This window comes from Hemicordylus capensis, chromosome 1, assembly GCF_027244095.1.
Source record: "Hemicordylus capensis ecotype Gifberg chromosome 1, rHemCap1.1.pri, whole genome shotgun sequence".
Taxonomy (NCBI): domain Eukaryota; kingdom Metazoa; phylum Chordata; class Lepidosauria; order Squamata; family Cordylidae; genus Hemicordylus; species Hemicordylus capensis.
This window is the reverse complement of record NC_069657.1, coordinates 196072999-196084017: the sequence shown is the minus strand read 5'-3', so window position 1 is coordinate 196084017 and position 11019 is coordinate 196072999. Positions and strand designations below refer to the sequence as shown.

The window sequence follows — 11019 nt, the reverse complement described above, 5'->3', positions numbered from 1 at the left end:
TCTTAAGTGATTCTTGTATAACTGTTAAATGGATGCATAATCTACTCGGCACATGGCTATTACCAAAAACCATTTACCAGTACTGGAACTGGAACTAAAACTAAATGAAAGACTCACAAATGAAGATAACTCACCCCCCTGTATGTTTGTAATTAAACCAATTCTGCATTTACAACATGATCCTAAATACATCTACTTAAAAATAAGCCTCATTGACACTGGTACATCAATGGTTACCTCTGTAATGGGGAAATTCCAAGGTCATACAGGAGAAAGAAATATGATAAGAGTGTGAATAAAAGCTTGGCCCATAACCTACTCAGTGTTAAAATACTTGAACTTAAGAAAATACTAATTCCTTGGAGGACAATCTTAAATAATTATCTCAGACCAAATACTTCCAGTTAACTGGGCTATGTACTGGACAGGGAAAATATTTCAGTAATACAGAAGACCCTCACTGCAGACCTTTCCCCTGCTTATTCTGTTATTTTAAAATGCATTGTTAATGTTAACCACTGTAAACATAAATAGATTGCACTGCCAAATCCCTACCAAATCTAAATATATATCTTGCACAACCTGTAACAAAATAAGATGTGTAAGTATTTTAGCCATTAAGACACTATCCCATGCAATACATAGACCGTACAACCAAGAACCAATTATTTAATAATTAATCCCTGAAAATATTTCTGTAGGTTTTTGTCACTGCATCTCTACAATGTGATTTTTAATGTGGTTGAGAAAAAAATGCACGGCCAGAGGCTAGATTCAACACTGTATTCCTATGTAAATTGTTTTACAGCTACTACTTCCAAGACTTAATTTGAAGCAGACTATCGATTCCAGCTTCATATTTTTCATGAAGATTTTGCAAAAGATAAAATAAATAAAATTATAAACAGAATCACTCAGGTCTATTTCAAATGGAAAATTCTACAAACGCTCCAATCCTAAAAAAGATTCACACTGAAGTTGATATCAGTGGAACTTGTTTTCAAAAGCATAATTAGTAGTAATAATACAAAAATGAGAATATAAACATTAATTTTGTCCAGATTCTCCCCTTCTTGTGTTCATCTACAATGAGAATACATATTAGTCTGCATATTCTTTATTTTAAAGGATTTTTTTAATTAAGAATATGGGTCTTTATAATATAGTTATACAAATATACAGGGGGTCTATTCTGCCAGTGAGTAAAACCCACATTCTATCAGTTGAGCCATTATCTGATAATACTTCTTTGATAAAGAGTGTTTAGAATTTAGAAATAAAACCCACAGAAAGAGATTAATTCTAGCATCAGGATAAGAAACAAAAAGGTTTCCTTCTTCTCTTTCTTCTTCCACCTTCTTCAATTTAAGAGTGAGAACATGAGGACGAAATATCAACATGTGAAAGAACTTATTGTGCTGGGTTGGACCAAAAAGACACAGGCAACTGATGAAGAAGGTCTAATCCACCAGACTGCTATGTAAATTATTCTAATTCAACAGGCATATGCAGGTCTTTGAATACATACTAGGCACAATGTAGCTGAAGTTAAGCCACTTAATGCAATGGATCTGGAAACATCTCCTTATATGAAAGTAAGCCCTATGCATTTTAGTGCGCAAGGGACACTTCTTCTGCATAAAGGACTGGCCTAGTTGGCTCAAGGTGCTGAGGTCTCCCTTTATATGATTTACTCTGCTGAGTTTTGAATTGTGATGCTACTAATAAAGAGAGCACTGGGCTCTAATGCTATTTGAATATTATAACCCTAAGCAGCACCAGCTTTCAGAAATAATGGATGAAACCAAGAGGAAGCTAATTTGTTTCCTGTTCCACAATGGGAAACTTAGTTAACGTTGCACTGCTGTGGAAAAGCTGAGAAAATTAAATATGAGGTGCAGGCTGTGGTCCGAACTATTGGGCTGCTCACCAAATAAATGGGGACTCGTTCGTTCAGGCTAAACAAACACAGAAAATGGGCCACCCTCAGAATGGGGCATTTTGTAAAGCCTTCAAATGGAAGAAAAGATCAAATGAAACCGACTCAGTGGGATCTTCCCAATATGACCCCAGTGTTAATGTATTTATTTTCACGCTGCAGTTGTGGGTTGCTTTACAGAAACATCTCATGCTGTAGCCCCCATATGGAGCCAAAGATTTTTTTTATTATTCTTCAAACAAAGCTGTTAAATAAACTGTACACAAAAAGTTAAGTCTTTTTGCCTGAATAAAGGCAAGCAAAATAATAATAATGAAGAAGATGAAGACAAGAGCCAGACCTTCCATAGCCAAACTAATGCTGCTGTTTTGTTTGAAAGAGTTAATCCAGCCCACTTTGTCCAGATGTTTGGGGTGGGGGGAGGAAAGAGGTCAGCCCTCTAGGCTAAGCAATTCCTGAAAGCACCTGGAACTATAGGCCTCCTCCCTTGGCGGGGTGTGTGTGTGATTGTGATGGGAACTGGGATTATTTTTACCCTGGAGCCAAAGTGCCCCAGAGAAAACTCTTCACTGAATACACCTCACTCAGATCCACATAACTCATGGAGAAAGGCTTCAGAAGCTCCACTGGCAGGGATCATCTTCTGCTTCAGTAAAGCTTTTAGTCCCAGAGGTCTAGGGCTGGGATTTTCCAAACTCTGAGGATCCGAATCCAAACAAATCACCAGATGCTGAGGTTCTGAAGGTAAATGTGTCTTGGATCTGCCAAGCGACGGTCCCGACTGCTCTGAGAAGGGGAGCCTGACGTACGCTACAAACCCCCAAGCGTGATGGTGCCAGGCATCTTCGCCTGAGAGCTTTCCAGGTGGTTCGGGGCTCCCCAAACTGTTTTCAAGTACAGATCCTGTGAGGTGCGAGCCCCTCCCTCACACGGGATTACGCCTGAAATTTCTAGGTCAAAGAGCTGCCAACACGTGGAGTTCGCCTCCCCAGTCTCTTCTCCAGAGGAGCACCGATCTGCTGCAAGCCAGCCAGCTAGCCCCCAAGGAATCTCGGTTCAAGATGCGCAAGGGGGTGGTGCCTGCTGCCCGCAAACTAATCCCAGGGCCCGCTCGACCCTGTACAAACACCCAGCCCAAGGCACCGCCGCAGCAGGTCACATGTCCCGCGGCTCCTCCCTTTTGACGGCGCAGGCGTGCCCGAGGCCCGCTGCCGCAGCCACACCGGCCTTGAGCCGCTTGTTCTGGTGCGTCTTGACGTGCTTCGCCAGGTGGTCGCTGCGCATGAAGCGCTTGCCGCACTCGGCGCAGCCGAAGCGCTTCTCGCCGGTGTGAGTCCGCAGGTGCCGCTGGAGCTCGTCGGAGCGCGTGAAGCTCTTGCCGCAGAAGAGCCAGTTGCAGACGAAGGGCCGCTCGCCCGTGTGCCAGCGCAGGTGCGCCTTGAGGTGCGACGTCTTGCCGTACACCTTGCCGCAGCCCGGGATGTGGCACACGTGCTGCTTCTTCTTGCCCGGCTCAGCGGCGTCGGGGGCGCTGCCGGCGGCCGCCTGGCAGTTGGGGCAGCGGCAGCGGCGGCACCTCCTAGCCGTGGCCGCCAGGGGCGCCTTGGGGTGCAGCAGTGCGGCCAGCTGCGTCTGGTACTGCGCCAGCTCGGAGGGCGCCAACACCAGCCCGCGCTGCAGGCTTCCCGCCGCGAAGCGGTGCGCGCAGGCGCCCGGCCCGGGCGCCGCCTGCTGGATGCTCCACCAAGGGATGTCCTCTGGTGCCGGAGAGAGTTGCCTGCAGGGCTGGGGCGCCGGTGGCAGCAGGTTAGAGTAGCCGGGCGGCAAGGCCGCTTGGGTGGCATAGGGCACGTACGCCGGCGGCGGGCAGCTGGAGGGCAACGCGCCCATGGAAGGCGGCAGCATCTTGACGGGCGAGAACTCGTAGGGGTAGGACGGGTCCAGAGGGGGCGTCAGCGGCAGCTCGTGACCACCCCCGAAGGCTGGCTGCGGGGTGAGCCCCAGGCTGGGCGGCGGTAGGCCGCCCGGAGAATGGGCCGGCATCTCGCTGCTCCACGGGTGGAAGATCCTGGACGGCGAGCCCAGGCTCGGCTCGTAGGAGACTTGCAGGAAGTCCGAGGGGGCGCTCGCCGCGCTCGGCTGCCCGATCCGGCTACAGGTGGCGGCCAGGAGAGCCAAGGGCGAGTGCTTGGCCAAGTCCGGGGAAGCGCTCGGGGTGCGATCCTGTGGGAGGGAGGAGCGGGAGAGACGCGGTTAACCAGTCCTCTGTCTAGCCCAGGCTGTCTGGCTGCCTCCCCGCTCACCTTACTGCCAAATAGCCCGTCGCCGCCCCCACAGCCAGCACCAACCTCTCACAAAGTTTACTAGGAGCAACAAAGCACCGGTTGCTGAGCATATGGGCGGGGAAGCGTCCCCCAAAGCAGTCCCGGCCGTCTGTCGATGAAAGGATGCCTGAAGTCAGCATCACGCCGACTCCAGCACGCCACGACCCCTGTCCCCTCCTCCTCGAAGACTGACTGTGCCAACTCGGCACAGTCTCAAGTCAGCCCTCACGCCAGTCCCCGCAGCTCCTCTCCCTTCCCGCCTGCCCCGTCTCTGTAATACTTCCGATGGGAGTCGCAGTAGTTTGTGGATTGGCGCGAGCAGAAGCGCCGAGGCTTGATACAAAGTTTTCTTGGCTGTTTGCAAGGCAGCCGCCAAAGTGCGCAGTGCCAGGTGCGCACTTTAAGTAAAACAGTGCTTTGCAATCCGAGAGCTCAGGGTTGAGTTTAAAAGACCAAACAACAAATGTGAATGAGATCTTAAGAGTGTAGCTGTTTCCCGCGATATGGACTCGAGGAAGCAACAACAAACTTCCTCAGCACTTCTGTACCGCATGCAATCTTGTAGAGATCTTGAAGCAATCTTGAAGATCCCTTCAGGGCAACCATACCCGATCTTTTCCCTCTCAGTCCAAACAACTTGCCCCGAACTGGTAGCCTGAGGAGCCTCCCTCTCTTGTCCCGTCGGGCCACACAAATATGCCCCGATTTTTTTGACGCAACTAGTTCTCCCCCATTCCCCAACCGGAGCTAGCGACTGACCTGGAGAAACGCTTGCAGAGAATCGTTCCGGAGGACCGCCACCGCGGCCATAACTATCGCGTCCGGAGGGAGGAGAGGCCAAAAGGGCAATGCTGCGGCATGGAGTCGCCAAGGGGAAGCCGAAAAACTTCCCAGTTTCCTTCTCGCCTTCCTCCCCCCTCCTCCTTCTGATCGCCTCCTCGCCTTTGCCCGTCCCACCCCTTCCCGCTTATAACTCTCCAGCCCCAGCGCAGCGCGATCTCCGCGGACTGTCTGACTGCGCCAGGATCACCTCCAAGAATTTGATAAGGACTTTGCTGGGCCGCCAGCCAGTCAGAAGGAAGATTTATGGCTTTGAAGTTTGCCGCTACCCAATCATCAAAGAATAGCGGCTCTTTCAGAAGCGAAAGCAAATCCTTTGAATCCACAAAGCTCCTATGGTGTGTTTGTTGGTCTGGATAAAAGAACTGATTATTAGGGGGGATGGGAAGGGAGGAGATAAAGGCGGGACAATTAATGAAGTAATCACTATGTGGGAAATGTATATACACAAATAATTGGATTTTCTTGATCAAAGGGCCCCTTACCGCCTGGAGACCCTCGCACTTGATGTTCAAGACATTGCATCTCGCCCCACCTCCGCTTCCCTGCTTTTTAAGCGATTGACCTTATATATACATATATATTTATATACACATACACAATACACACATACATACTTTATACATACATAAATACATATATATAAATTATTTGTAGCAGAGCCCTAAAGTGTCGATAGGTCTTTGTTATCTCCTAAAATACCAGCCTCCGGAGTTTATTTCAACGAGATAACCCAATGTTGGTGGTTTTTCTTTTCTTTTATAAATAAAATTACAGAAAGTTCACTTGAGTGCACTGATAACTCCCAGCCCGACTGCAAAAGTTTTACTGTGTGTGATTTTTCTGAAACCAGAGAGAATAAAAGCGAAGAACAAAATGAGTATCCCCCTCCCATCTTTGGTGTCTGATCTATTGCTTTTCTGGAATTGAGGCTTCCAGAATAAGGACTTAAACTGGAGTGGATTCGCAAATTCTTTGTTTTGCTGCAAACAGAGATTCTCTCCACCCTCCATTTAGTAAATCAGAATTGGATTCGTTTTTATAATGGGGCATACGATTTATTTAATATCTTGAAAGGCGTTCTTATCTTTATACATTTGAAAAATTCCTTCTGGCGCTATACAAGACTCCCTTTTCTCCCAAAATATATAGAGTTCTGAATAATATTTTAATAGAAATATCCCTTGACTAGGAAACACCCAGACTTTACAGTACTACTTGGGACCGGCCTCTTACACGTTGTGGGACTTTCGTGTAAGGAGTGCATTTAAGAGGAGGGGGTCGGTGTTGTGTGGAGAAATCAGTAGTTCTTACTCCTAGCTAGCTATTAGGGTGATATCTCGCACAGCCAACAGCCTGAAAACCAGTTCCACTGAACTCGTTAGAAGTCCCTCTTTTCAAAACCCTGTTCAGACTGGAGTACCACGGTCTTGCCTCCAAGATACTGTACGCTCCTCCGACTAGTCGTAGAATTATTTGATTTTAAACATTTGTATTCCGCCTGTCCGTCCCATTCAAGGGATTAGCTGGCAACATATAGTAAAAACAAAGTTTCCAAGATAATAAAAAAGCGGAAAACAGAAATCGGAAGCGGGAAAACCAACATGGTAAAAAGCATTTCAAACATCAGAACCATAAAACAGCAGGAGGTTCAAGGACCAATAATAGCACAGCATAGAATCAAATAGAATAATACGCGGTTAGAGAATTGCATTCTGTTGGGACACCTCCCCCTTTGTCTGTCTCTGACAGTCTTGCTTGCCTTATAACTGAATATGTACTTCGAAAATATCGGGAGCACCGATGGCGTTCTGGTGTGTGTGTGTTTTAGTGCAAGCATAGTTTTGGCCAGCTTACGTTTCAAAGGGGGAAGGGATAGAGCAGGCACTTTGATGGGCATCTCTGATAAGAGCTTCTGGTATCCGGCAAGAGAAACCCTTTCTCCGCCTGGAGAAAGACTCAACTCTTGATTCGATATCCCTCTAATGTTTGGACACGTGCCAAAGGGGGACTTTCCAATGGTGTCTTGGGGAGGAGGGCAGTCATGGCTCTGCCCGCCTCTCCCCGCGAGCTGACATTTCTGTAACTTTCCCCAGGTAACCTGAGCTGCCCAGCAATGGTTGGATTCAATTGTCTTCGCGTTGCCACTGAAGCCTTCTTAAACGCCCGGCACAGAGAGATCTTTATCTGGTTTTCCTGTACAAACAATCCGTGGCCTCTCAAAGACTTCCAAAGAGTCCTAGGCGCTTGAATCAGATCAGTGCCTTTGAAGGGATTAAAGGGCCAAGTCCTCTCCCACGGCTCCATATGGAGTCCCGGGGAGAAGTAAAGACCCCTGTCGGGCCCCTGAACCACTGACGAATAGACACACCCACACATTGCACCGGGGAGAAGGGCCTCGCCTCGTGTCTTGTAACTGTTTTATCAGATCGCTATTATGGAAATACTGGCAGACTTGGGAAGGAGATCGATATAGCCCTCCCCGTGGAAAAAAACTTCACCACGGCTTTTAACCACAGTTGCCCACATATAACTGTATGCATGTATAAAACATTGGGAGTGTTTTGCAGGACATACTGCATGCACCTCTATGACTCTGTGATGCAAATGTAGTGGCCAATATCTATATACTACGGGTATAGAGCAGCATGTATGAAAATTTGGGGACAATCAACTCTTGACTGACTGACTGACTGAGCTGGCTTCTCAGTCAGAGTCCAGACGTGCTGTTCAGTGCTCTCCCGAGCCTTCTGGGCTTCAAAGGACCTTATTCGTCAGAAGTAAAAAGACGTGGAAATGGTTGGGGAAGCGAGTCTCTCCTCTCAGTTAGAGGTATCTGAACATGTTCTACCCCTGGCTGGGAGAAGAGGAGCGCCAAGCAAAGAACAGAGTTCGGCCCCTGTTTGAACAAGACGAGTCTGTGGAGAGCTCCACGTGCTTTTTACAAAGTCCGTCCCAGTCTTTCCTCGGCGCGAACCTATCCTCCCAAAGAGGTCCAGCCTATTCACGTCGGACAGAAGTGAACTCCTGGCAAGAACACTGAGGCTTCTTCTTCCGGCCGATAGCAGCGGGGAGATGGCTGAGCTCCGCTGACCCCCAGGGTGGGGGAAAGTTGCAAAGAGAGACAAGAAAAGTTGCAAAGAGAGACAAGCGTTCCATCAACTGCCTGCCAGTTTCCGGCCCCTCCTCTGACCTGAGAGAGAGAGACGTCCCCCACCCCCATTCAGTCGGGCGGCTCACCAGGGTATGTTGATCTCCTTAAAACAGCGACCATAAGCATAATGCCGCCGCCTTCTTGTGCCCAGCAGGAAAGCGCGGGAAGTCCTGTTGTTGTCAGGATTTCTTCACGAAGGCCGCTCGATCACTGCGGCCTCTTTGGGTGCTTTTCATTATTACTGTTGTTATCTGCCGTGCAGACGTCCCACCGTTCCCTCCCGTCCCTTTCTAGCAATTTAACATCAATCCAAGTGACTGTCTCTGGGATGGAGAAGACTATGGAAGGAATAATAATGGGAACATGCACTGAAATGCAATTGTGTGTAGCTTCTGGAAAGAAAGGCGACCCCAAAATAAAATCAATGTACCCCCCCAATCCTAAACATGTTTGCAAGTCCGGTTTTATTTTAGTGAAGCTTAATTTTCACCTTAAGTTAAATGGAATGGAATAGAATGGGCCTTCCCTGTAAAAGCCCTTAAGGAAAAGTTTGGAGAGGTTTGTTTATCTGAAATCAGGATTCCCATGGACAGAGGTATGAAAGTGCCGCCTAATCATGTTTCCTCAGAACAGTGGCAGGCAGCTGGTGGCTCATGGAAAAGGAGGGCAGTGTGCAAGGCAGGTAATGGATGGAGCCAGGGGAGGGCAACAAAGGGTGGAGCTAAGAGCAGCCAGGTCCATTAGCAATATTCTTGGCCTGGATACAGATAAATATGTGAGCTACACATGTTATTCAAGCCTTATCGAGAGGATGTTAAAAACACACCATAAAAACATGTTTCTGCATAAAGAAAAAGTCACAGTTGCAGGTTTGTTTGAATTCCCATCCAAAATCAGTCACTCAAGGCAGACACAAATTGTGGTTCAGACTTAGAAGACAGAAAGCATCTACAGCTGACATGACTAGATTCTACCAAAAATTTAAAAATGCAATTACATTCCAAAACATCATAAGCTTATATGCGGAAGCAGAATACAAATGTAGCCATTATTCTTTGCTTGGCAATACCAATGCCACACAGTGTGCAGCAGCAGCAGCAGCAGCAGCAGCAGCCGCTGCCTTGGGCTTGGCTCTGTGTTGTGGGCTTTCTCTCCCCTCTCTTCTTCTGCTTCCCAACCCAAGGGCTGTCTTTTGCCCAGGAGAGGAGCCCCCCCCAAATTATCTCCTCCCCCTTTCTGCTTTTTTTGGGGGGGGTCTGTCTAGGGAACCCCAATCCCCCCAATATTTCCTCCTCTTGGAAGCCTGGATGAGGGCAGGCATTTAACTGGAATAGCCTGCTGCAGCTGCGCAGCAATTTTAAATGGCAGAATCACGCCTGCAGAGAGCGGCTGGGTTTGGAACCTGGAAACTCCTTCTGGTTGGGTTCCTGCAAACCAGGCTGAGCTGGGGAGTTCTGGGGGTTGTATTGGTGGTGGTGGCATGCAGAAAAGAAGAGGGCCAGAGGGAATGGCCCTTCCTTGCTTGCTATAGGTCACCACCACCCCTTCCCCTTGGCTTCTTTTGTTGCCCATGGCAGGGAGAAGGAAGATGGAGGAGGAGATAAACCTCTAATAAAGTGGGGTGTGTGTGTCTCCCCAGCAAAGTGCACTCCAGTCAAAAGCCCCCGGGAGTGGCCAGCCACAGGCCAAGAGGAAGCAAGAAGCAAACAATGCCAAATTATTGAAAACACCCCAGCCCCCTCCTCAAATTAAATGTTGATTCACTTGACTCCCCCCGCCCCCCAAGTAAATACTAAGTGCAGATGGCACACTCATATGCCCTCTAGCAGGGGCGTAGCTAGGGGAGAGGGGGCCGTGTTCATCTCTCTCTCTCTGGCGGCCCCCCAGAGTGAGGGAAACAATGGAGAAAATAGGAAGGGATGGAGCTGGAGGGCCCTCAGGAGCTGGGGGCCCGTGTTCTTTGAACCCTTTCGCTCAATTATAGCTACGCCCCTGCCTTCTAGGTAGCAGCAGACTGGCCAGTCCTTCTGACAGCCTTGTGTAATTCCCCCAGATTGCCATTCGAGTGTTGGAAAGCCAATGCCCAGACAGAAAGCTACATCTATGCACTTTTGACTGCCCCGGCCACCTGGTCTACTCTTGTTAAAAACAGCCTGCTTTGGGGTGGCAAGTTCCCAGCCCTCAGTTTAATAAAATTTATAGGAAATGGGGCCAAGTCAGTCAGAGGAAGCGAGGAGATGTCCCTTGCTGGCAGGTTGTGGAAATGTCTACAGTACCTTTTTTTCTTACGAAAAGCAGATGGAAGCATAGAAAGATGAGGAAGAGAGAGGGAGAAGGAAAGGGGTGTGTGATTGTGTGTGATTTATTGTGTTGGGGGGTTGCTCAGTGATGGTGGAGATGGGAGGGCACTGCCCCACTTGCCCCTAGTGAGCAGCCTCCTCTGCTTCAGTAAGCCAGCCCACAGATATATTTTTTATCAGACTTACTTCCAAGCAAGTTAGTATTAAAATAGCAGGGTTAATATGGAAAAAATAGTGGGGTTGGTATTGAGGTGGAGGAAATAAATTCTGATATGGGGACCAAAGCAAAACTGATAGGAGAAACAAACACCAGGGTGACGATGATTTGGTACCTGTTAAATCAGTTTTGGAAAAGAGATGCATTCCAGTCTTTTGAAGTTGGATTTTCAATGCAGTAAATGCCAAAGAGCGGCTGTTAAAAATAAAAATAAAATTAAAAAAATAAACAAGCCTTAGAAGAGC

At 48.2% G+C, this 11019-nt stretch overlaps 1 protein-coding gene across 1 annotated transcript; it reads right to left on the bottom strand.

The window, feature by feature from the left end:
• Positions 1-2044: 2044 nt before the first annotated feature.
• On the bottom strand, positions 2045-5427 carry SP5 (Sp5 transcription factor). Its single transcript, XM_053283646.1, has 2 exons — positions 5023-5427; positions 2045-4162 (listed from the first exon to the last, which is right to left on the bottom strand). The coding sequence occupies exons 1-2, from the start codon at positions 5071-5073 to the stop codon at positions 3095-3097; spliced, it is 1119 nt and encodes a 372-aa protein (XP_053139621.1). The 5' UTR covers positions 5074-5427; the 3' UTR covers positions 2045-3094.
• Positions 5428-11019: the final 5592 nt, after the last annotated feature.

What these genes read in the sequence shown, in the direction of transcription:
- SP5 (XM_053283646.1), bottom strand. Translation starts at nt 5,073, where the DNA reads ATGGCCGCGGTGGCGGTCCTCCGGAACGATTCTCTGCAAGCGTTTCTC. An exon ending in CTCTGCAAGCGTTTCTCCAG is followed by an intron (nt 4,163 to 5,022) that starts GTCAGTCGCTAG and finishes TCCCTCCCACAG; the next exon opens with GATCGCACCCCGAGCGCTTC.